The sequence below is a fragment of the Cannabis sativa genome, unplaced genomic scaffold (genome assembly GCF_029168945.1).
Source record: "Cannabis sativa cultivar Pink pepper isolate KNU-18-1 unplaced genomic scaffold, ASM2916894v1 Contig3, whole genome shotgun sequence".
NCBI classification, from domain to species: Eukaryota; Viridiplantae; Streptophyta; class Magnoliopsida; order Rosales; family Cannabaceae; genus Cannabis; species Cannabis sativa.
The window spans coordinates 974,605-1,001,705 of record NW_026870039.1 but is presented as its reverse complement, the minus strand read 5'-3'; the positions used below and the strand labels follow the sequence as shown (position 1 = coordinate 1,001,705).

The following is a 27,101-nucleotide window of genomic DNA, read 5'->3' as shown; positions in this document are numbered from 1 at the left end:
GTTCGAACAAAATCCATCTGGCAATTTAACGTCCTTCAAAAATTTACAAAACAATTGCTTATCATTAGCAGTTAACACATAAGGGGCATGTGGTTTTAGCAATCTTTTACGAGCATCTTCGAAAATCCATAAGGATTGACGAATTCTCATATTTTTCAAATCTTGTCTTGCATTAGTGGTGTCTTTAGACTTGTCATTATCCAAGAGAGTGCCAAGGATACTATCACAAACATTCTTCTCAACATGCATAACATCGATGTTGTGTTTCAACTCATTTGCACTCCAATACTCAAGTTCATAAAAAATACTTTTTTTCCTCCAGTTATTTTCAGTGTCGCCTCTTTTTCGTTTCCCCGGAGCACGTTCAGATAGAGCATTCACTTGTTCTAATATTTCAGAACAAGTAAATCGTCTTGGCGGAGGTCTCTTCTCAAAATTTCCATCAAATTCACGGTATTTTCTCATACGATGATTGGATGGCAAGAAACGTCTATGACCAACATAAGATGTCTTACCAATCACTCGAATAGAAGTAGTATCCTCGTTGCATGTAGGACAGGCTTTATATCCCTGTCCACTCCATCCGGACAAGCTACTACGGGCAGGAAAATCATTAATTGTCCAAAGAAGAGCTGCGCGCATGTTGAACATTGAGTTGGTTGTAGCATCTCTTGTTTCAACACCCTGAGTCCACAATGCGTTCAGCTCGTCCACCAATGGCCTTAAAAAGACATCCATGTCCTTACCAGGTGACTTCGGTCCGGGAATAAGGAGACTCAACATGAAATTGTTATCCTTCATACACATCCAAGATGGCAAATTGTAATTCACCAACACTACAGGCCACATACTATACGAGAGGCTCATGTTGCCAAAAGGATTAAATCCATCAGCAGCTAAGCCTAGGCGAACATTCCGAGGATCTCTTGCAAAATCAGGATGTCTAGAGTCAAAGTCTTTCCACGCGGCAGAATCAACAGGATGACGCATAACACCATTTTCTCTCACACGACCAGTACGATGCCATACCATCTCTTTGGATGTATGTCTTGAACTGTATAATCTTTTCAATCGAGGAGTCAGCGGAAAGTAGCGCATCACTTTATGCGCTACTTTTTTTCCGCTTGTCTCCTCATTAATCCATCTACTGGTCCCACACACCAGGCAAAAATCTTTCGAGGCATGCTCATTATGAAACAAACAACAATTGTTCACGCACACGTGGATTGATTCGTACCCTAATCCTAATTTTCCTAATTTCTTCTTCGCCTCATAGTGTGTTGCAGGAATTTTATTCTCCTTCGGAAATGCAAACTTCAACAACTTCAACAATTCATCAAAGATATAATTTGGTATTTTTCCCACATTTTTCAAGTGCATCAACTTTGTTATAAAGTTGAGGGAGGATATCCAATCGCAACCAGGATACAACTGTGCCTCAATCTCCTCAAACATGTCATCATAATACTGACCCCTCTGCATTTCATCATCACCAGCTCTTTCGTCATCATCTATAGGAGGGAAGAAATCTTCAATGACACCACCCATCTCATCCGCATCGACATTGATGTTAGCCTCGACAGGTTCATCTGGCTCCTCATGGTAAATCCACCTCTCATAGCTGCTCTCGAAACCCTTTGTAAAGATGTGTGCCTCCACAGTATTCAAAGGATGCAATCTAGTATTCTTGCATTTAACACAAGGACAGAAAATTCTTTCGTCACAATCCTTGTGTTTAGACACAAGTTCCATAAAGACTTGGAGACCTTCCCAGTAAGCTGGATCCTTACGATTTCTCATGGTCACCCAAGTCTTATCGATTGCCATCTACCAAAAAAATTACGTTGACTACATTATAATGAAATTGACTACCGTCACACGAATTTGGTAATTTTGACTGTGTAGTTGAACTAAGGCTAATCTTATGTCATTTTATGAAACTTTTTTTAACTTTTATATTAAACTATACTTACATTAAATATTATAGTATTTATCAAATTATTTGTTAATTTTTTTTATTACAAGGATTTATTAATTATAAAATTTATCACTTATTCAATTATTAATTATTTATATTCAACTAATTAAAGTTATTTATAATTATTTAATTATTTATTATTATTTTTTATAAATATACAAAAAATCTTTTAAATTCAATTACTTAATTTTAGGATTTATTTCACTAATTTTGTTAAATAAATTTTAATTTAAATAATTGTCCATTTAAAAAATAACTTGGTACTAGTTTTATAAGACACTATTAACTTATTATAAATTATTAAAATAACAAAATTTTTATTATCTCAAAATTTTACCGAAATTCTTTTATTTAAATTATTTTTATTTAATAAAATATTATATTTTTTTATTAATATAATTATTTATTAATATTTTTTATTGTAAGAATTTTTTCAATATCAAATTCATTACTTATTCAATTATTAATTATCTATTCTCAACTAATAAAAATTAGTTATTAAATATTTAATTATTTATTATTATTTTTTAAACAAAATACAAATTTCATTTACTTAAATTACTTAATTTTAACATTAATTTCATTAATTTTTATGAATAATTATTAACTTATAATTTTTCTTTCTAAATATCACTTTAATATTTTTTTATAAGAAAATGACTAATTTATTAAGTTAACCTAATTTTTTTTATTATCTCAAAATTTTGTTAAAATTTGGGCAGAATAACATTTATACTTTAAGCTATACCCAAAAATTTAATAACCTAATTTATACAATCTCAACAACTTTTAAATACATTACAAATTTTTAAATATTACTAATTTTCAAAATAAATCAAAAATTTATTACAATACAAAAAATAACAAAAAAAAAACATATAAACACACATACTTTTTTCGGAATATTATCTAAAAAAAAAAATTCAGATTATTCACATAAATATTAAAAAGAAAAAAAAAAGTTACAATCACTTATAACAATAAAATACATACATTGTTAAAAATACATACATATATCTCAAAAAAAAAAAAGTTAAACATAAACAAATAGAATAAATACAATAGCAGAAATAAATACAATAGCAAAAATAAAATAAACATTGGGAACAAAATTAAATTACATATTTCTTTTCACATACTTATATTATATAAAAGAGAGAATTTTTATTGATTAAAAACATTATTACAAATAGGACATTAAAAACATTATTGATTAAAAACAAAGAATATTGGCAGCCATTTTAAATTACATAACACATTATACAAATATTTACACAATAAAATTATATCTAAACATATAAACACATATATAAATATAAAATAAACTATACATATTTAAAATGGAGTATACCTCAAAAATGGCTGCCGGAGGTGTTCTGACGAATGGTGCTGGGCTGACGCGCGTGGCTTCAGGCAGAGGGAGGTGGCCGGACTGCCACCACATTCACAAACAAACACATATCACAATAATAAATTTAAAAAAAAGAACATAATCTGTTAAAAAAAAATAAAAAACATAATATATTTATTTTTTTTGTAAAAACATAATATATTAATTTTAAGAAATTTGCCAAATTAATACATTAAATTAGTAAAAGAAAAACCACATTAAATTTACACTATGAAACCATTATCTTCACACAGTGTGAATTTATAATAGCAAAACTACTATTAAAGAAAATACCACTCCAGTCGAAGGTTGTGGTGACGACGACGACGACGACCGGCTCCACTCCAGTCGACAACGACGATCGGTGACGACGGCGGCTGACGATGGGCGGAGAGGCTGACTGATTAGGGGAAGAGGGCAGTGATGAAATGAGGGTTTCGGCTGATTAGGGGAAGAGAGGTTGACTGATGAAATGAGGGTTTCAGCTGCATTTTTTTTTATACAGTGTTGTCCCCAACGACATACCCCCAACGACTATGTCGTTGGTGGCAGACTGACACTGCAACGTGTCGGTACGCCACCAACGACATAGTCGTTAGGGTATGTCGTTGGGGACAGTTTTGGGGGGAAAATTGCCGCCTAATTCAACGGCTTCTTTTCAAAAACCTCTCCCGCATTCCCAACGACAATGTCGTTATTGAATAGTTTTTCAATAACGACATTGTCGTTATTGAAAAAAAGATTCGTTTTTAATAAATATTTTTTTAAAAAAAAAAAATTGAATTGCTTTCCCAACGACATTAAAATGTCGTTATTGATACCTTCATTTTTAATGAGGACTTTTAGGCGTTGGTAATAGTGGCGTTGGTATTGCCCATAATTCTTGTAGTGCTAAGCAAAAACACAATCTTAGAAACTAAATACTATTGAGAAAATGAAAAATACAACATTGACTAATTAAAGTAGAGAAAATAAAGAACAAGGCAGCCTCAACCAGGAGAACATTAACAAAAAAAATCAAAACCAAACTCAAGCCGAGTAAATCCTATAACCTTCTCACCAATCGCCTCTGCAACTCGGACTTCGGCCAACTTCGCAAACCCCAAAGCAAGTCGTTGAAGATCTACAAAGAAAAGAGACAGAGAGAGAGAGAGAGAGAGGGAGAGGGAGAGGGAGAGGGAGAGGGAGAGAGAGAGAGAGAGAGAGAGAGAGAGAGAGAGAGAGAGAGAGAGAGAGAGAGAAAGAAAGAAAATGTTATTGAGAGAGAGATAAAGAGAGATTGTTACAGAGAGAGAGAGAGAGAGAGAGAGAGAGAGATTATAAATTTTAAATAATAATTTCTACACCATCTACAACATGCATAAGAATATAAGGACTATAACATACAATATGACACAAATCATAATCAATGGATTGAAGATAAATTTCCATTCTAATTTTCCACTGGCCGACCACTCTAGTAATTTTTTGCCCAATATTTTATTCTTTGTTAATCCATATAATTCAACCATAAGCCCTAGTTGAAACACTATAAAAGAAACTTGATGCTCTCATCTCATCCAACTATTCATTCAACCAAATAAAACCTAGTTTTCATTCTCTGACAACTAATAGATGAGAGACACCTTCTATAGAATTTCAAACCCTCTTTTATTGTTCTTCACCTATTCGACCTATAGTGATAGAGTGCCATGCCCACACATAGCAAGTCAAGTACTCAGTCATAGTGTGCAAGACGATGGTAACTAACCCGAAGGAGGGTTACCAACAGTAAAGACCCTCAAAACCACAGCGGTTACTTTGTGACAACACCGGTGCAATTGCCAACAGTAAAGACCCTCAAAGCCACAAGATGAGTAAACACATTTAGAGGAAATGCCACATCATCAAGGAATATGTGGCAAGAGGAGACATGCTGGTAGAAAAGGTTGATACTAAAGACAACTTAGCTGACCCATTCACCAAGACATTGACAGAGACTGCATTTGAGAAGCACAGAGAAAATTTGGGTTTAGTTAAAAGGTATTGTTTGTTTTATGTTAGTGCAAGTGAGAGTTTGTTGGGTTTTGTGCCCTAACTAAAACCCTATTTTAATGTAATCTTGATTTTCATTATCAATAAAAGAACGAAAATTATTTATTACTTATTTCGTGTAATGCTTGGTTCACATTTTTATTTTATAATCATATGTTTGATATACAAATTTTATTAAATCCTTATCACATTGATATTCATGATTATTTGTGTTGTCTACACAGTGAAAAATAATCACGATTATGTGATTAAACTAATTAGTCTCATGATTTATCAGTACACTAGATTTACACTGATATGAGAAATCAAAAATTTGGTTTACTTACACTCGTACAGTGGAATGTCTTTTCTAAGGCATTAGCAAAGTAAGCTTGTATTGAATGTATGGTTATACATTGGACTAGACCGATATTCACAGTGGAAAAGATATCATAAACTTACTGTAATATCTTTTCTAGGTAAATATCACTTAGTTAATCTTATATCAATGATCTCAATCCTAAGATGGTTAGGTTCAAGTTTAAGTGTATTACATGTATTCTTTGACTTGTTCGTTGAAGCTAACCAATTGGATTGGCCCAACACTTACATCTTAAGAATACGGTACTGCAATTGAGTGGGAGAGCTAATCATAGATATAGAATCTGTAGCTTCTATAAATACATAAAAATGACATGATGATTTCCTTAGAGCTTGGCTAAACGAGTTTAAATGGTGGATTACTTATTTTAGTAATTATATTAGTTTACTGGAATATCATTTACAAGTAGCTAAGTATTTTAAGGATAAAATACATTAAAGGATAAAATAGTAAAATTCTCCCTACTCGATGTAAATCATCAATAGAGGATCATTGATTATTTGAATTGAGACAATGGATAATTTATTGTGTATCTGTACTTAGTATAGAGCGTTCTATATAATCAAGAGTGCAATTTTGAATCTATAGTGGAGTCAGGAGGAATTAATAAGATAGAGAATTTACTCGGTAAATTCTAGAACTACTTATTGGGAGCTTGATTATATAGGCCCATGGTCCTCACATTAGGTGAGATAATATTGTCTTGTAGACTCAATTAATTGATTTTATTAATCTATAGGCTTATTTGAGAAGAAAAAGGGAATTTAGGGTTTGTTTATTAATTAAGAGACTTTGAAAGGTCTAATTAATAAATAAATTAAATAAAAAAAATTATTTGATAATTAATTATAATTAATAAACAAATAGAATTGACATTTATAGAGCTAGAATTAAAAGATGGTATTTGTGAAAAGAAAGATAAGTTTCAATAAAATGGCCAAATTGAAACTCATTGGGCCCATGAAGAATTCAACCAATGAGGTTTAAATAAAGTCAATTTTGTCTTTTTTTTTTATTCCATTTTAATTCAAAACATAACCCTGATAGCTACCATATAGCTAGAATATTATAGCTCTTATTTTCATAACATTAATTGACTCTTTTTGTCAGACAAAGAGAAAATAAACAGAGCTCTCTATTATTCGAATTCTTCTCTTTTTCTTCTCAAGAATTTTGAACCCTATAGTGAATGGGTAATTGCCCACAAAATTCAAGGCAATACTCAAGATAGTGTGGAAGATTGTGTAGACTTTTGTCACCTGAAGGGAAAAACTAAGTTCAAATCTTGATCGTACTCTGCAATAGAAAGGATCAAGGGTTAGAGATCTGAACGGAAAGAGTCATATTATTCCGATGTCATTAATGTAAGGTTTTCTACAACTTTATGTGTTTAATTCATTGTTTTTAGAAAATTCATATTTAGTATGTTAGATTATAGAATTATAATCAAACATACATGTTAGTAAATCTAGATCCTAGTAAAATACTTCCAACAAGCCCTCCAAGCAAATATTTTAACTTTTGGGGGAAATCCAAGACAGTTCGAAAAGCTACCATTTGAGACTCATTTTGGAGACACCCACCAAATTTGTCATTATTGGAAAGAATTTCATTGAAATCTCCAATAGTTAACCAAGGTTAGAGTGGATCAACATCAGCAAAGCATTGAAAAAGAGTCCAAGAGGCAGACTTATTACTTGTTTCGGGTGCACCCTAAAAACCAGTAAAGTGGAAGCTCGGGCTTTCATTAAACATCATATAGCAGTCAAAGAAAGTGGAGCCATAGTTTAACAAAGTAACATAAATATCATCATTCCATAAGAGCATGAGGCCACCACTAAGCCCCACCCTAGGAGCTTCAATACCATTCGAGAAATGAAAAGACTGTTGGAGACAAGAAATCAAATTAACACGGAGCTTTATTTCCATGAGAAACAAAACATGGGGCGATTGTTGTTGAACAAGCAATCATAGATGTCTAAATGCACTCGGGTTCCCCAAACTCGTGCATTCCAACTAAGGATTTTCATGTGTTGGAATTTATTTTACCAGGATCTTAGATCTACTCACAAGTATGTTTATTAACATCCTAAATAAGAACTTTCTAAAACGATAAATTAAACACATATAAAGTTTAAGAAACCTTGCGTTGGGTGCAGCGGAATTAAATGACTCCTTCCGTTCAGATCTCTAACCCTTGAATCCTTTCTGTAGCAGAGTATTATGAAGATCTGAACCTGGATCTCTTTCTTTGAATCCTTGATGCTGAATCTCCTTTGTTGATGATCTTTCTTCACGATCTTCCTCACTATGATTGAGGTATTGCTTGCTGTGTGTGGGCACTACTCTAATCACTAAGGTAGGTTCGAAATATGAAGGAAGAAGAGAGAGTGAGAGTGGCGGCTAGAGAAGAGAGATAGGAGGCTCAGGTTTTTCTCATTCAGAAAGTGTAATTTTCTTGAAGCCTTCACTATCTATTTATAGCATTCCACTAAGGTTAGGTTTGAATTATTTGGCATTAAAATAATGAAAATATCAACTTAAAAAGCCTACAAAGGTGGCCGGCCATGGCTTAGTGGACTGGGCCTTGATTTTTGCAATTTTGCAATTTTAACACCTTTTGTATCTGATTTTCTCAAAAATGCCAATTTCCTAATTCAACCATTTAAATGCCGATTCTAACTATTTAATAATTATAAATAATTATTAAATAATATTGTCATTTATCATATTTATTAATTGAACCATATAAAGTATCATAATTAACAAATATGCCCCTATTAACTCTTTCTTTACAATTTCGCCCTTACTTAGTGAAAATTTCACAAATAGACATAGTCTAATTTGTGAATTATAATTGATTAATCAAAATCAATTACATGAGTCTTACAAACAATATTATCTCAACTAGTGGGGGGACCATGGGTCTATATAACCGAGCTTCCAATAAGTAGATCAAGAATTTAGCACTAAAATTCACTAACTTATTAATTCTTCGTTGAATCAACGCATAGAACTTAGAATTGCACTCTCAGTATATAGAATGCTCTATATGTTCCACCATATAGACACATCATTAGTTATCCATTGTTATAATCCTAATTTGATCAATGATCCTCTATATGAATGATCTACACTGTAAAGGGATTAGATTACCGTAACACCCTACTATGTATTTTATCCTTAGAACACTTGACCCCGTATAAATGATATTTCAGCTTATGTGAAATGAGATCTCCACCATTTATTTTCGTTTGGTCAAGCTTGAAGGAGATCATCCTTTGCTTACTATTCGCCAGATAAAAGCTATAGATTCCATGTTTATGCTAGCGCTCCCACTCAATTGCACTACCGTGTTCCCAAAAAGTACGTATCACCCTGACCTAAAAGTAGGCTTAACTAACAAATCAAAGAACACGAATAGCCTTTCAAGATTGAGCCTAAACATAACAGGATTAAGATCATTTGATCTAGGATCAACTTGGCGATATTGACTTGAATAGATTTTATGGTAAGTTTAATTAAATCTAAATCAAAGTTCAATATCGGTCCCTTCCGATGCATACTCCATGCATCCAACCTGAGCTTTACTTTAACCAATGTTCTGGAAAGAACATAGTATTTCTCCAAATACAAGTAAACTCTTGTTGTAGATTATCATATTAGTAAAACCCTGTGTCTGATAAATCTAGGAAACTTTATTCACATAGTCCTGTTTACTTTCCAATGTGATGACAGCACAATAAACATGATCAAGTATGTGAAAAGGGTTTAAGATGAATTTATAAATCAAATAGACAAGCAATTGATAAAGTGAACCAAAACATACACAAATGAATGAAAAATACTTCTGTTTCTTTATTGATGTTGAATAAAATAGATTACATTGAAATGGAGTTTTATTTAGGGCATAAAACCTAACATCATGATGAGTTGCGAGGTTGCGCAACAACCTCCACAATTGAGTCATTTGAGAAACCAAAAGCCAAAGAGTTAGAAACTAGAGTCTCCAAACTTTCTTCCCTTGACAGTGAGGAAGAGGTTACCACAACATCTCTTCAACATTTTGCTCATTGAGAAAGCATCATTTGGCCTCTTGACATTAAGGTTTGGTGATGTGTTTTTCTTGTTGGCATTTGAGAGAGTGGTAGTGGGGTGGAGAAAACCAACAGAAGTAAGTATTATTGATGGTGTGAAAATGCATTGGGGACCTAAGGGAATGCTTGCAGTTATTACAGTGGAGGGTGGATTTGTGGGTAAAGGATTTTTGTTTGAAAGATAAGTGGCAAAGGTGTTTAGAGGTGATGATTGAGAGCCAAGATCAGGTAGGTAAATGTGAGAGGTCAGTTATGGGAGAAATGGTGCACGAGGAGGCTATTGTTATGTGGGCAGAAGGTGTTTTAGTTTATTATGTGTTGTGAGGAGAGGTCTTATCAGTGGCTGAAATAGTATTGATAGAAGAGATAGTACACAAATGAGAATTAGTGGTAAGGGATCGTGGAGAGAAAAATGGTGCAGATCGAGTGTTCCTCGCAGGGTTAGTGTTATTGGTAGAATGGTGGAAATAGCTATGTTAATGGTTGGCAGCAAAGGTGAAATAAATGCAGTGGTTATTGCTATTGAGAACTTGGTATTAAAAGCATTTGGAAGAGGGTTACTGAGTAGATTGGTACTGATCGAGTGGGATCCAAATGAAGGTTGTTGTGGAATTGAGTGTTCTCCTTCAAACAGAGGTCGTGGTTGGGCTATACCCCGCGCAAGCAAGCCAGGGTGACTAATTGTGAGAGCGTTGTAGGCAAGCCTCGTGATAAAAGGCCACGCATTACCTTCAGAGAAATCTGCATGGTATCGATCGTAGCTGTTTGTTGGGAGTTTTGCACCTTTGAGCCATGGACCATAAGGGAGGTCATCATCATTTCTACTATCAATAAGCTCCATAAAAGAAACACACTACTCAAAACATTTGAAGTAAAATTTAGGGAGTCTTTTATAGTTGTATTCGATCCAAAATTCATTCATAATTTTTAGTAAGTGAATCATTGGTCCTCAGGGTAGTAGTTTAAGGATAGAGAGTTTGACTCAAACACACAAAAAAGGAACACATCCTTCATTAGTAGAATCTTTAAAGACTTTTATGAATTCTCCAATTGTGTTGCCAAGAGCCTCAGCCAAAGCAGAAGACCTGCTAAGGAAAGGCAAGTGGTAAATTTGAATCGAAAAAGGATTGTAGATCATATCTTCCTTTGTGATATTTTACAGAGCACCTGGCGCATATAAAATGATTAGATGATTATGGTTCCTTGTAAAGACTCAACGTTTATCTCCTGCACAACCAAATGCAATGTGAAATCTGTCTGTTTTGTAGTCAGTGATTGTAACGGAAAGCGTCCCTTCCAGTGACCCGATATTTAATCATAGAAACCTGACCTAAAAGTTGTTTTTTCAGTAAGAACACGAGCCAGTAGCAAATGGACCAGTCATGGTGCAGGTGAAGAATTTGGTACATCAGGAAGGGTTAATATCGAACTCTCCTCATCAGTGAGGGAGAGAATGGAAGTCAGATGGTTCATGAAAGGTTCCATTAGAAACTGGTTACATGATAGATGAGGAAACATGATAAAACAGTCATTGGGATTCAGTGGAGGAGACACGCCAATGTTGGAGAAAACATAGGGACAAGAACACTTATGGAGGAAAAGATTTTGAAAATAAACGAAAACAAAAGGGAAGTAGTAGAAGAAGATAATTTTTTGGAAAATGAAGTTAAACAGTTAAAAAGAACATAGGTGGTGTTTGGTTTGATGTAATGTAATGGTAATGGTAATAGTAATGGTAATGGAATGGAATAAGAATGGTAATAGAAATTGATTAAAATATTTAGTTTGTAGTTGGAATGAATATTGTAATCAAAATTATTGTGTTTGGTTTGGTATGAGAATGTAATGGAATAAAATATGTATTGACTAAAATATCCTATTGCTTTTATTATAAAATTATAAAATATTAAAAAAAAAAAAAGTAATATAGACTTTGACTTTTTTTTATTATATTTTTATTAAAATATTTTTTTTTCTTTGTAATGAAGTGTAATTGTAATAGAGATTACATTAATTTTGGTATATAATCATCATTACAATACTCAATTTAATAAGTATTGTTATAAATATTAATAATTATGTGGATGTCCAAATCTTTTATTTATTACCATTAATTGTAATCAATGTTCCTTTTTTCTTAGTTTCCCTTTTCTTAGTTTCTTAATATTTCACTCTTGTATTTGTATAAATAGGGGTTCACCCAATTGGAATAAACAACTCAGAAATTCTCATTCACTTTCTTTTTCTCTCTTCATCTTCTTCTTCTTTCTTCTCATCTACTTTATATTATTTTATATTATTTTATAACACGTTATTAGCACGAGTTTCTGCCCAAACTTCAAGTATGAGTCTCTGCCCAAGCCCCAATGTAAGCATTTTGTTAAAATTCTTGAATTGTTTCAAGGTCACGATACACTAAATATATATTTATATATATACTTATCTGACTGAAATAATTTCAATAATCATTTGTTTTCTTTTTTCTTTTTATCTATATATCTATATATTATATATGTATGTATATGTTTTTATATATTTATTATTGATTTCATATATATATATTATGTTCTTATCATTCATAATATTTACAATATATGTGTGCTTATGATATGATAGAGAAAATCTATATAAATTATACATATATCTAAAAAATTATGTATCATCGATAAAATATTGCATATATCTTAAAGATTATGCATCCTCGATAAAATATTGCATATATCCTGAAGATTATGCATCCTCGATAAAATATTGCATATATCCTGATGATTATGCGTCCTCAATAAAATCTTGCATATATCCTGAAGATTATGCAAACGTAATATTCATTATATAGTTGATGGACATATAATGAAAGAGATGAATACATATTTATATATATGTTCTTGTATTCTTTGAGGACAATGAAAAGTAATCTAATATCGATATAGATTTTGACAAATGTTTTATATTTGTCGGAAAAAAAATGATTGTATTTATGTGAATACAACTAAAGAATCATTAAAAATGATTATTATTGATGTAATTTTATAGTGTGTTTTGAATACCCAAAAAGAATGTTAAGAAAATTGCATTGAAACATCAAAGTATAAGAATAACAATAAGCATGACTAATGTTATTTAAATACATGAGGCATGTATTTATTGTTCATCATTCCCTGCACAGAATGATACGAATTGAAGTCATTTACTTTTAAAGATTGTTCGTATTAGTCATGTTATTATACATTGTTATTACTTGCAATGTTAGAAATTATTGAATCTGACATATATTAAAGATTAAATTTTGCATACATCTGGGAGACTATGCAAAAATTGCATTAATATATTCTTTGAAATATCGTAAAAGAAATTACTGAATAATTTCTTATATTTTTATGGATGAACAAGTAATAAATTTTTAAGAAATTTATAATAATGTTCTATGTGTTCAACGTCATTCTCTGAAGTGAATGTAATAATTTTAAATAATCGATGACATTATTTACTACTCAAATATTTCCAGAAGAAAGTGGAAACAACCAAAAGATGAGATACCACACACAATCAAAGTGCATGAAATCTATATATCATGTGTGGAATTGAATAATAGTGATCGCATGACTGTAGTACGAACACACTTATAATCAAGATAAAAGTATATTTGATTATTTAATAGAATGTGAATTGTATAAATTTATTGTACATTTAGAATATTTAAATATCATTCCCTGAAGAGAATGAATAGACATGAAATTCTATTTCAAAGAATATAGATTTCACATATATTGGTAATGCCAGAAGTAAATTATTATATACATATTTTATTATTTCTTGAAATCAATAGTTTCAAACTATTCTTGGTACAAGATATATATATATACAGTTACTATTTAATTCAGTTTGCATATTCCCAGAAGTGAATAATAACTTACTAATACTTGTTAGTGATCTAATATAATCAAAGTGATAAAGAATCACAAAATGATTATTTGAAAAGCTTCGTGAAGAAGTCTTACATACAATTGCTACTTGGAGTAGTAAAATATATTTGTATGTACCTAGATATATAACTTTTATCTAGTTATGAAAGTAATAAGAAATAACTTATTATATGTACTGGTTGTACATTTAAATATATAATATATCAAGTCATGATAATTAGACTCATGAATAGTCTAAATAAATTAGACGACTTGTTAAAAAGATACTAGGAAAAATGAATGATATATTATGGTTATATCTATTTGACCATTACAATAACATGATGAAATTGTCATGTATCTTTTAAATTATACACATCATTGAATTGATGATAGTGATTCCTGAAGAAATATAAAGATTGATAAACATAATAGTGACTCCTGAAGAGTGTATATGTTTTGGAGAATAATATAATTATATTATTCGTGTATATAAAAATGAAACTTGTAATGATTATGTTGTAATGAATTTACATTACCTTTTGAAAGTTTTATTGAAATACAAATTATAGTGAACTTAAAGTTCATGAATTGAATTATTTTGACATGATCAATCATATGCAATAAATTGTCAAAGAATTTGACTAAATTTTGTTGAAGAACCAGAAGATTCTTCTCATTGTTAAGCTCAAAAGAAGAATGTGCATATATTTGCACATAGAAAATATTTAAATTATATTTCTTCAACAATCTTGAGACATTGTTAGATTTTTATTGCATAGTTTCTTATCGATGTGATAAGATTATATGATCATGCATTTACAAAATGTGTAAATTTATGTATTTCTAATTATACACGTATGACTCATTCTTAGAAATGAATTAAGTTCATAAGGATTAAACTTGAAACTGAAGTTTATTGAACCTGAAGTTCAATGTCATATAGTATATATGAGTTTAAATAAATATTGATTCATTGTGATATATTGAAATCCCTACAGGTATATTAATATTATTAGATATCACAATTTTTTAAAATTCTCTCGATCAGGGGGAGAGAAGCAGTTGGGATCGATGATAATTTTTGAAAAATGATCCTTGCACAAAGTATATAAGAACAATATAGTTCAAAATGATATATACCAACTGCAAATCAATATTATTCAAAGTTGAGATAGAATGAGTTGAAAACGCCTGAAGCGTAAATGAACAATGTAGAAATTATTAATAAATGTTCATTTGATTTCTCCTGAAGTTGTTAAATCTAGAGGTACTCATGGAGATACCTTAATGTTATAAAGTATTGATGATTAAAATGATAACCGTGATGAAAACGGTTCTTGAAGAGACTCCCAAGAGAAGTTAGACATAACACATTTGATCATAATTGAATCCCTGAAGTGATTCTATATAGGTACCTATAAATGATAAACATATTTGAAAAATATGTAATTTAAAGAGATCTCTATAAGTTATGTCAATATGGGAGGAAATTATCATATACTGAAATTTTTGTCGACAACAAAAGTTGAATGTTTGCATATGCAATAAACTAACATGAGATAGCAAGGATCATGATATTAGATTTGTCGAGAATCATCGACATACATTTTGTTTTTGGCCAAAATATTATGACGCAATCCAGGCAAGTTTACTCGCATAAAGTGAAGTAAGACATGTAGGGTGTGCAAATAAATATTTCTAATGAGAAATTTGCATATATGTATTTGTACATAATGAATTGTTGTACAAAGTTTGCATAGACATGAGATTGATTGAAGTAAGGCTTAAATATTGAGAAAATATAATCATGATTTGATTATAGCCTGGAATATATTTTATGAGGATTTATAAGCGTCACATAAATGTTGCAACAAAAGTTATTTATTTGGAGCTCCTAATATAGTGAGAATTTGAAATAAGCCTTATATAAAAATTCTAGAAGAATTTAATACATGTCTTAAGTGATATAAATTCTAAGTCGCGCGCACTATATGACAAAGATCTTTGTATGAAATAAAGACATGTAATTGTAAATTATTGTTTGAAAAATACGTATGGTTGTCCATGCAGTATAAATACGTAAATTATGTTGACCAAAAGTCATCCACTCATTTATTTTGATGATAAACAAATATTTGATTATTATTTGTTACTAATCTTTTCTTGATCATTTTGCAAGCAAGTTCACAGAGTATCTATATTTGCTCGGTAAAGTCAAACATAATCAAAGAAGTAGATTCAACAAGTATATAAACTATTTCATACTTCATAAGAGCAAAAGATTCATCAAGGGATCAACAAGTCAAGACCCTATTCAAAATAGGTCTTCAAAAAGCTCAAAGTCAAAAGTCAACCCGAAAGTCAAAGTCAAAGTCAAAGTCAAAGTCAACTCTCGGGAAAAGTCAGCTTTGGATCAAAACATGCAAATCAAGCTAGGAAGCTCATCTACATCAAGACTACAAACAATCAAATGGTATAAATTTGCTTTAGTCTTGTTAAAGTGATTTGCATAGTACACTAGGATTTATAAGTTCAAAAGTTTGGCTCACTAACTTGTGCGACAAGTTATTTCACAAAAAATGATATCTAAATTTTCTAAATTGATTTTTAAGATCACATATCATTTAACTAAGAGAACGCAACTGGAATTTTTGAAATCCGATAAACGAGTAAAAAGTTATGCACGTTTTAGTTCGAAAAAATGAACCTTTTGCATCTGGAATTCCGGTTCCCATCCGGAATTCCGGTTGCCAACCGGAATTCCGGTTGTAACCAATCCGGAATTCCGGATCACGGCTGAAGTGGCCTCGAAAAATGTGCTAACGGCTATAAACGGCTAGTTTTCATTCCTACACTATATAAACTCGTTTTTCACTTAAAAATGGAGGTTGGTTGAGCTTCTATTCATCATATAACATCATTCTAAGTGTTCTAAACTAAAGAGTTATCATCTTTTCATAAACACACCAACCACACACACTTAAGCCAAACTTGTTCTTTTCTTCTCTAGTGTGCTTGCAATTCTCTCTAGGATTTTACTTTGTTTTCCATCTTATTAGAGAGAGTTTGCTTTGTATTTCAAAATTACATATTCATTGTATTGAGAGGTGAGGTTGGCACCGGTAGAAAAACAACTCGGTTGTAGGTGAGGTTGACACCGATTTTGTAAACAACCCGAGAAAAGTGAGATTGGCACTTCAACAATCCGGCGAGGTTGATAGTCCTTGGAAGAAAACTATTGTGAGAGGTTTGGGAAAAACCTTGGTGAAAAATTCTCCGGTTGTAAGGGTTAGTCAAGTCCGTTAACTTGGCTCGATATTGGAACTCAAAGCTAGGTCGATAGCTTTGAAGACCAAGGACGTAGGTGGCATAGTTCTACCGAACCTTGTAAAAATCGAGAGTTTGCATTTTCTAATCCTTAAACTCTTTACTTTACAAGTTTGATTATTTGTCATAATATATTGCTTGCCATATTACTTGCTTTTATTTGATTAAGTGGCTAATTTCTTAATTTTGTGTTAAACGTTTTGATTTACCGAAATTAGTATAAATTCCCAATTCACCCCCCCTCTTGGAAACATATCTTGGGCTAACAATTGGTATCAGAGCAAGGGCTCTTGTTTTTGGGTAGATTTCACAATCTAAGAGTATGTCGTTTCCAAGCAATTCACACAATAACATGCTAGAAGGTTTAAGCACAAGTAGAGCACCATTCTTTGATGGGGTAGACTTTCCTTATTGGAAAATTAGAATGGAAACGTATCTTCAATCCATTGATTATGATTTGTGGCATATTGTATGTTATGGTCCTTACATTCCTATGCATGTTGTAGATGGTGTAGAAACTATAAAGAAATATGATGCATATAATGAAAATGATAAGAAGATGATGTCTAAGAATGCTAAGGCTAAGTATGCTTTAATATGTGGACTAGATAGAGATATATTTAAAAATATTGAGCATGCCTCCTCGGCTCATGACATGTGGAAAATGTTAGAAGTAACTCATCAAGGAACTAGTGCCATGAAAGAAACTAAAATTCAACTTTTAGTTACTCAATATGAAAATTTCAAGATGTTACAACATGATACCATTGCTAACATGTATACTCGTTTCACAACTATTACTAATGGTTTGAACTCTCTTGGCAAGGTACTTACACAAAAGGATATGGTGACCAAAATTTTGAGAAGTCTCACCAAAGCCTACCAAGGCAAAGTAGTTGCCATCCAAGAAGCCAAGGACCTCTCAACTCTACCATTGGAAGAGCTCATTGGTTCTCTCATGAATCATGAGATTTTCATGAATGCTCAAGAAGAAGAGGAAGTTGATAAAAAGAAGAAGAAGAACACAATTGCATTCAAATCCACTTCACATGATGATAGTGAAGCTAATGAGGATGGTGATAGTGATATGGAGGATATAACCCTACTCACAAAGAACTTTAAGAAGTTTTTGAAGTTCAAGAAGAATGCAAATATATTTTACAACTCAAGGGAGAGCTCAAGAAAAGATGATCAAATTATTTGCTATGAATGCAAAAAGCCCGGTCATATGAAAACGGATTGTCCTTTGAGAAAGAGGAGTAGAAGAAGGGCAATGATGGCTACTTGGAGTGAAAGTGAGAAAGAAAGTTCTGAAGATGAACAACATGAGATAGCCAACACTTGCTTTATGGCCATTGATGATAAGGTAAGTAATCCTAACCATACAAGTGATTTTGAAAGTGAAAGTGATGATGATGCACTTGATATGTCTTATGATGAATTATCAAAATCCTTCAATGATTTGCTTATTGATTTTGAAAAATTGCTTGCTAAGAACTCAACTCAAAGAAAGAAAATAAGTTTATTGCTTGAAGAAGTCGAGGCTTTGAAAGTCAAAGAAGTTGAGTTTTTGATTGAAACCCAATGCAAAAAGTGTTCCTTATTTGAAAAAGATGTTGTAAACTTGAAAGCTAAAATTGATGATTTAAACAAGGTGGTTTACAATTTTACAAAAGGAAAAGAGAATTTTGAAATGATGCTTGGGAGTCAAAAATGTGCTTTTTCAAAAAGTGGTATAGGATATAACACTAGTGTGAAACAAAAATTTCTTAGGAATTTCTTTGTCAAATCATCTAGTAATTTGAACTTAACTTGCACTTATTGTAACCAAGATGGTCATACTAAATCCTATTGCCATGTGAAAAAGAATGCCTATTTTGGTAAGGCTATTTGGATACCAAAGGTTTTAAAGACTAACATCAAAGGACCCAAAGTCATGTGGGTACCAAAAAGAAAGATATAAGTTTATTTTGTAGGTATTAATAAAGAGGAACCAAAGTTGGCTCTTGGGTGTTGATGCTTAAAGAAGAATGCCAATTTCCTACATTACCAACAAGTCTCAAAAAGCATAGAAAAAGAGCGTGTCAATTCTTGAACACAACCTAAATTAACAAATTTGGGAATCGGTAATATCATTCTTATTCATTCTACTTATTTTGATGAGATTAAGATGCGTAGATAAAAAGAAAATGAAATTTGAAGTGTTTGGCTAATTGACTTGCTTTTGATCCTTCTTGTTCATTCTCTTATGCATACATGCTTAATTGGTATGTCACATACTATTTCTATGAATAAAAGTTTTGATTAGTTGAGTTTTGACATTCTTGAACTATACATGGTGAAAAATTCACATTATAGGTCATTATACAAATTTTTGGTGAACTTTGGACATACCTTTGAACTAGTGAATATGTGAATTTTTACATATCTGGCTAGTATATGTGTTTATATGTTTGAACATGTCCAAATGAGTGTATTTAGCATGCCTAAAGGTTTTTCTTGATTGAAATATACTTTAAACAAAATTTTGGTATGTCATTTACTTATTTTCAACTTTTTAAGGCCATAATGGGTGAAATTAGCCAAAATTTCATATTGTTGAGAAAATTGTTGTTTTGAAAGCTTGTACATCTCTAAATACTCATATATAAACTGTCTCAAAAAGAATTTTTCAAAAATAATGCTCAAATCTTTATTTTGGTACTATCTTGCATAATTTTGACTTTTTAAGACCTAAAAGAGTGTTTTTGTCCAAACGTGCTCAATTTTCATTATTTTTCAATTCCGTAAGTTTGTACACCTCACATTTGATATTTTTGACCTACTGGAAAAAGAATTTTTCAATTTGGTTGCATAGAACTCATTTTTGGTAGATTTCTAGTTTTGAAGCAAATCGAAAAGCTTACCGAAAAGTTAGGATTTTTGACTTTTTTCTGATTTTCTTGTTTGAGCATGTTTGTTTTATCATATATCAGCTGTCAAAAAAGATTTTGCATGAAAATTTTGCATAAAATCAATTTTTAGTAAGTAAGTTGCTTAAAATGACCTTATATGACCAAAACGAGTAAAACTTGTCAAAATCTCTCATTTTTGAAGCTTTTTCTATTTTTCCAGCTTGTACACTTCATATTAATCATGTTTAAGCTGATACAAAAAGAATTTTTCAAAAAGGATGCATAAAACTAATTTTTGGTACATATGTTGTTTTTGCTTAAATTTTTAAAAAACTTACCAAAAAGTCTCAACTCTTGTCATCTAATTAATTTAAGTGCATGAACACATTTGTTTTATCATACTTGAGGTATGAGAAAAGGTTTGAAATCATAACCATGCCATTATTTACCTGCATCTCTTACTTTCAAGGTTTTTGACATATTTTTTTGGGTAGATTTAATGTTTAAACCTGTTTTGACTATATGAACTTTCATCTTTTTATGCATTTTGAAATTTCTCTTTACCCATTGTGCTTCATTGATACAAGTCATATCTTGTATGATTAAGGGGGAGATATATATTTAGCTTGACCTTGCTTCCTCTGCCACCCTTTTTGATGAAATCAAAAGGGGGAGAAATATTGGAATTGATTATTTTGGCATTAATCATATTATGTTTTCAAGTATTAACAAGTTTATTGAGTATATGATTAAGGGGGAGCTTTGTCATGTTAAGAAAGGGTAACAATAAATATGCAAAGGTAAAACGGTATAAACAACATATGCATACATTAAAGGCGAGCTAAACTCAACATGTTTCAATTTACTTTTTTCTTTCCGTTAAAATAATCAAATATTTTGATATCATCAAAAAGGGGGAGAATGTTGACCAAAAGTCATCCACTCATTTATTTTGATGATAAACAAATATTTGATTATTATTTGTTACTAATCTTTTCTTGATCATTTTGCAAGCAAGTTCACAGAGTATCTATATTTGCTCGGTAAAGTCAAACATAATCAAAGAAGTAGATTCAACAAGTATATAAACTATTTCATACTTCATAAGAGCAAAAGATTCATCAAGGGATCAACAAGTCAAGACCCTATTCAAAATAGGTCTTCAAAAAGCTCAAAGTCAAAAGTCAACCCGAAAGTCAAAGTCAAAGTCAAAGTCAAAGTCAACTCTCGGGAAAAGTCAGCTTTGGATCAAAACATGCAAATCAAGCTAGGAAGCTCATCTACATCAAGACTACAAACAATCAAATGGTATAAATTTGCTTTAGTCTTGTTAAAGTGATTTGCATAGTACACTAGGATTTATAAGTTCAAAAGTTTGGCTCACTAACTTGTGCGACAAGTTATTTCACAAAAAATGATATCTAAATTTTCTAAATTGATTTTTAAGATCACATATCATTTAACTAAGAGAACGCAACTGGAATTTTTGAAATCCGATAAACGAGTAAAAAGTTATGCACGTTTTAGTTCGAAAAAATGAACCTTTTGCATCTGGAATTCCGGTTCCCATCCGGAATTCCGGTTGCCAACCGGAATTCCGGTTGTAACCAATCCGGAATTCCGGATCACGGCTGAAGTGGCCTCGAAAAATGTGCTAACGGCTATAAACGGCTAGTTTTCATTCCTACACTATATAAACTCGTTTTTCACTTAAAAATGGAGGTTGGTTGAGCTTCTATTCATCATATAACATCATTCTAAGTGTTCTAAACTAAAGAGTTATCATCTTTTCATAAACACACCAACCACACACACTTAAGCCAAACTTGTTCTTTTCTTCTCTAGTGTGCTTGCAATTCTCTCTAGGATTTTACTTTGTTTTCCATCTTATTAGAGAGAGTTTGCTTTGTATTTCAAAATTACATATTCATTGTATTGAGAGGTGAGGTTGGCACCGGTAGAAAAACAACTCGGTTGTAGGTGAGGTTGACACCGATTTTGTAAACAACCCGAGAAAAGTGAGATTGGCACTTCAACAATCCGGCGAGGTTGATAGTCCTTGGAAGAAAACTATTGTGAGAGGTTTGGGAAAAACCTTGGTGAAAAATTCCCCGGTTGTAAGGGTTAGTCAAGCCCGTTAACTTGGCTCGATATTGGAACTCAAAGCTAGGTCGATAGCTTTGAAGACCAAGGACGTAGGTGGCATAGTTCTACCGAACCTTGTAAAAATCGAGAGTTTGCATTTTCTAATCCTTAAACTCTTTACTTTACAAGTTTGATTATTTGTCATAATATATTGCTTGCCATATTACTTGCTTTTATTTGATTAAGTGGCTAATTTCTTAATTTTGTGTTAAACGTTTTGATTTACCGAAATTAGTATAAATTCCCAATTCACCCCCCCTCTTGGAAACATATCTTGGGCTAACAAATTATACGTTGTGATAGACTCTTGAAGAGTTTTTGATTAATTGAAAAGCAAACTTTTATTTCTTTGGATGTCGAGAAATATTAAATGTATAAAGTTTGTTCATTAGTATTAAAGTCCTGAAGTACTTCATATGTATCAAGAATTATAAATATATGATCATTTGATATGGAAATTAAGATCATACAACAAGATGGAACAAATATATGGTCTTGGAGTACCATCATTGTCACAAATGAAAATTTATATTATCATTAATGTGTTTTGTTCATATCTACTTGAGATGTTAAATTTTAGTATGAACAAGATTGTATATACATATGAATGATACAATTAGCTGGATAAGATTAATGTTCCACGAACCCCTCATCTATAATTTAGAAGTCCATACATACTCTGGAAGAGTTATAGAAAATATATGATCAAAGATTGTATATGGTGATATTTTAAAAGTGATAACAATAATCTTATGAGATCTATTATCACCAAAAGAATTATGGATCATATGTGCATGAGGGGGAGACATATTTATGTCGCACTCTTTTTCCCTTAGTTCAGGTTTTGTCCCACTGAGTTTTCCTGTCAAGGTTTTTAACGAGGCAACTTGCAAATAATTATGAATATGAAATATATATTGTATTCTTTTTCCTAACTCAGATTTTGTCCCACTGGGTTTTTCTGGCAAGGTTTTTAACGAGACAACTATAAATCATGTTAACATACTTGCATTTTATGAAGCAAGTAGAGAATGTGTGTGAGTGAGATCATTGACATAGCATATTCGGGAAACATGTGGATTGCACTCAATAAAGAAGTTCCAACCCAAGGAATTCTCTATGGATAATACTGCTTGCATCGCTCAACTAAAATGATGGTACATTGAAGGAGATTGATTTAGAACACATTTCACCAAATTCTTCTTTATGCGCTTCAAGAAAATACATATTGGTGTTCAACATATTTAATCAAGTGTCAATCTTACAAACTTATTCACAAAGTTATTACCAACATCAATATTTGAGAAGACGGCAGATAAGATCGAAATTCGTCGATTAGAAGATCTCCACAAATGCCTAAATGAGGGGGAGTTAGTTTACACTATACTCTTTTTCCTTTGATCAAGTTTTCAGCAAGATTTTTAATAAGGCAGTTATTATGGACATCTAAGGGGGAGTGTTATAAATATTAATAATTATGTGGATGTCCAAATCTTTTATTTATTACCATTAATTGTAATCAATATTCATTTTTTCTTAGTTTCCCTTTTCTTAGTTTCTTAATATTTCAATTTGTATAAATAGGGGTTCACCCCATTGGAATAAACAACTCAAAAATTCTCATTCACTTTCTCTTTCTCTCTTCATCTTCTTCTTCTTTCTTCTCATCTACTTTATATTATTTTATATTATTTTATGACAAGTATTACATTGTAATGGATTACAAAAATTAAAAGAGAAAAACAAACAATCTAATGGATCTATTCATTACCATTATAATTACAGCTACCGTTACCATTATAATGAACTAAACATGAAATTTTAAAATAGTATTTTTGAAAAATTAAATTTATAAGAATGAAATTTATAGGTCATCAAAATGTAAATAAAACATCTACGTCAAAAAAAAAATTGTAAATAAAACATGAAAAAAAAAATTTGTATTTATGGAAAAACTCCCCGAAAATAAGCGCCGTTTACTCAAGGAGGGGTGAACTCTGAACCAGGCGAGCTCGCAGCAAACCAAAAATGGAGAAGAAGCGCTGCAGTTTCTGGCTTCCCAAAAAGAATCGATTTTGTGCTAACACCCTTCTCAACGAGTCCTTGTGAGATATTATTCACTCTCTTCTCCATTCTTTGATTCCTTATATTCCATCTTACTCAAATTCTGATTATGTGATAGGTTCTGCGGTAACCACACTCCCAGGTCCGAAGACCAGTGGATCCCATGCCCTATAGACCCTTCCCAGTAAGTCCTTTTAATATTATTGCTCTTTCAATCTTGACAGCTCTCTTCTCTATCTCTGAATTGTTTTTTGTAAATCTCTTGTTTGTTTTCCTTTACAGCTCCGTACTCAAAGAAAATCTTGAAAGCCATGTAAAAAGATGCCCACACATGAAACAAGTTCAGTCCTTGACTGTCCAACCGTTCTACCAAAAAGGTATAAATTCTGGCACAGAAGGATCCACAGGAGAGGACCGAGCAATCACAGCTTCAAATGGAAACTTAGCATTGCCTGATGATGATAAGCTAGATTCTGGTGTTGCCGAACATGTTACTTCAGAGCTTAAGAGGAATGCTGTTCATAGCTTGAGCGTATCTCAATTTTGCAAACTAATTGAGAAGATTGAGTGTATTCATGAGTCGGTTTGTAAGGACATCCGGGACTCGTACAAAATCCCTGAAGCTTGTGAAAAGTGGATTAAAAGAGAATTTGATGGGTATATATGAGTTGGAAAGTTTATTGTTTTTGTGAGTTTGTTAAGGTCTTTTAGTTTGTGAAAAAGAAAAATTAGTTTCTTCGCAGGAAATTGCCATTTCAAGAAAAGCATGTTGCACAACAGGCTTCGATTCTTGGTAACTTGGAAGAAGTTGGAATATTGAAGTGTTCTAATGGGAGTGAGAGGTGTGAGCTTGAAGGGTCTTTAGGTGATAGCAGCATTGTCCCTGCAGTGGTTGAGTTTGGAGCTGGTAGAGGGTACTTGACACAAATGCTGGCTGATTGTTACGGTATTGAAAAGGTGTTTTTGGTGGAGAGAAAGTCATACAAGCTTAAGGTTAGTTGGTTTGAATATGAATAAAATGCAATCTTCATCCTATGCTTAGATTTCCTTGTAATAAAAGTTATAAGATGTTTTGTAGTTTAGACCTTATTTATTGTTTTATTTCATGTCAAACGCTATTTCTAGGCTGATCGATCCTTGCGACAGAAAGAGAAATTAATATTAGAGCGTTTGAGAATCGACAGTAAGTTTTTCTTTAACTCTCTTCTTTTCATTTTTTTTTCCAAAGGAAAGTCCCATTATCTGTCCTACCTTCATTTAAGTTTTGATATTCCAAATGTTGTGTGTAGTCAAAAAAAATATATCAGAAATGTTTGAATGGATGCTTGTTGAGTTGTTCTCAACAATAATTTACTTGTAAAAGTACATTATCTACTTCTGTTATTCAAATTAAGCTGTTCTCTCGTTTAGTCAAGTCTCCTTCCAAATAATTTTCTGTTCTTGGGAAAAGTAAGGAATTTTTCACTTTGCTACCTTTTTTTTCTTCCCATTTTAAGTAAAATATCAAACTTTAGTGATGTGAATGATGGAGAAGATAACATAGCTTTGAAGTGATTTTGGTTTCTGAAATTATTCAGCCAACCGTATTTGCCTGCTTGTAGACTGTAGATGGATGCTATGCTTGTATGTAGTCTTCATCCCACTTTTCTTGTGCAGTTGAAGATTTAAACTTGAGTGCTGTTGAGTCTCTAAGGGGGTTTCCATACCTGGCCATTGGTAAACATCTTTGTGGACCTGCAACAGGTAGTCATGTGCATTAACAGTTACATGTGATGTCCACAATAGTTGTTTCAGTTGTATTATAAAGCAACTCTATTGCTGCAGATTTGACCCTTAGATGTTGCCTTGCGGAGCACTTTAACCAAGAAACCGTAGCAGGGTCTACTGTGGACCCAAAACTGAGAGGCTTAGCTATAGCTACATGTTGCCATCATCTTTGCCAGTGGAAAAACTACATAAGTAACCAACTGGTCATGTATTACAAATATTTATTGGGTAGTAATCTGAATTCTTTTGCTTTGAACTGACTGGTTGTGAGAAATTTGGCTCGCTGCAGATAAGATGTACTTTTCAAATTTGGGGATCACAAAGGAAGAATTCCATGCAATTACATGGTTTACCAGTTGGGCAGTCGATGCTGATCATGGTTCAGATCTTGCTGATGTAACTAACTACAATTTCCAGCCACAATCCATGTATGCTTTTTCTAATATGTTTTGAACCTTAATGATGTTTCTGGATGGCACTGCCCATTTCCCTTTCATATTGTCTGAACAATGATTTGTTTTACACATCTTATTGTTCCAGGGGAGCTAATTTTAGTGGGAATAAGGGAGTCGAAGAAATGACTAGGAATATGAAAGCAGTTGAAAGAGCGGTACTCGGGTTTAAGTGCAAGCAAATTATTGACATGGGTAGGATGATGTGGTTGAAGGATTGCGGATTAGAAACTCAGTTTGTCAAATACGTTCCATCTACCATCTCTCCAGAAAATCATCTACTTGTTGCAGGATGCATCGATGGTATGTTGTGAGATTTTTTCATTGTACCCTTATCAGGGGAAGATTTTGAATTTGATTGGAGTTCAAAAAATTTACGGAATAGTATTCTACAACTGTGGAGCTTGAGATAGAAGAATAGAGTATGGCATTTTGAGGTTGTAAAATGTTCAAATTACATCTTAAAATGTTCATTTTGATTTTGATTGGAGTTCATTTTGATTTGAGAGCTTAGCTTGGTTTTGGTTCATTTTCGTATTGATGTTCTGTGGGAAAATTTAAACTAATGTGCAGAATTAAAACTAACTCAAATTCAAATTAAGAAACAATATATCAGCAAAACACAATCTAAGAATTGAGGAGAAAACAAAGTACAACAGAGAAATCAAATAAAGCAAGAAAAATGTA

The 27,101-nt window shown here is 32.1% G+C and overlaps 1 protein-coding gene across 3 annotated transcripts; it reads left to right on the top strand.

The window, feature by feature from the left end:
• Positions 1–24,028: 24,028 nt before the first annotated feature.
• LOC115707541 (tRNA:m(4)X modification enzyme TRM13) lies at positions 24,029–26,927 on the top strand. Of its 3 annotated transcripts, none has more exons than XM_030635546.2 (9): positions 24,029–24,236; positions 24,314–24,379; positions 24,478–24,852; positions 24,939–25,188; positions 25,321–25,378; positions 25,852–25,938; positions 26,020–26,154; positions 26,252–26,390; positions 26,503–26,927. In XM_030635546.2, the coding sequence occupies exons 1-9, from the start codon at positions 24,160–24,162 to the stop codon at positions 26,726–26,728; spliced, it is 1,413 nt and encodes a 470-aa protein (XP_030491406.1). In that variant the 5' UTR covers positions 24,029–24,159; the 3' UTR covers positions 26,729–26,927. The 3 variants fall into 3 exon arrangements, with proteins under 3 accessions (XP_030491406.1, XP_030491407.1, XP_060963829.1); XM_030635547.2 differs by having other exon boundaries at positions 24,034–24,236; positions 26,020–26,165; positions 26,503–26,513; XM_061107846.1 differs by having other exon boundaries at positions 24,034–24,236; positions 26,020–26,165; positions 26,252–26,927.
• The last annotated feature ends 174 nt before the right edge of the window (positions 26,928–27,101 follow it).

Coding starts and splice junctions, on each gene's coding strand:
- LOC115707541 (XM_030635546.2), top strand. CDS start 24,160: ATGGAGAAGAAGCGCTGCAGTTTCTGGCTTCCCAAAAAGAATCGATTT. Junction 24,380..24,477: donor TGCCCTATAGACCCTTCCCA/GTAAGTCCTTTT, acceptor TTTCCTTTACAG/CTCCGTACTCAAAGAAAATC. Junction 26,391..26,502: donor AATTTCCAGCCACAATCCAT/GTATGCTTTTTC, acceptor TTATTGTTCCAG/GGGAGCTAATTTTAGTGGGA.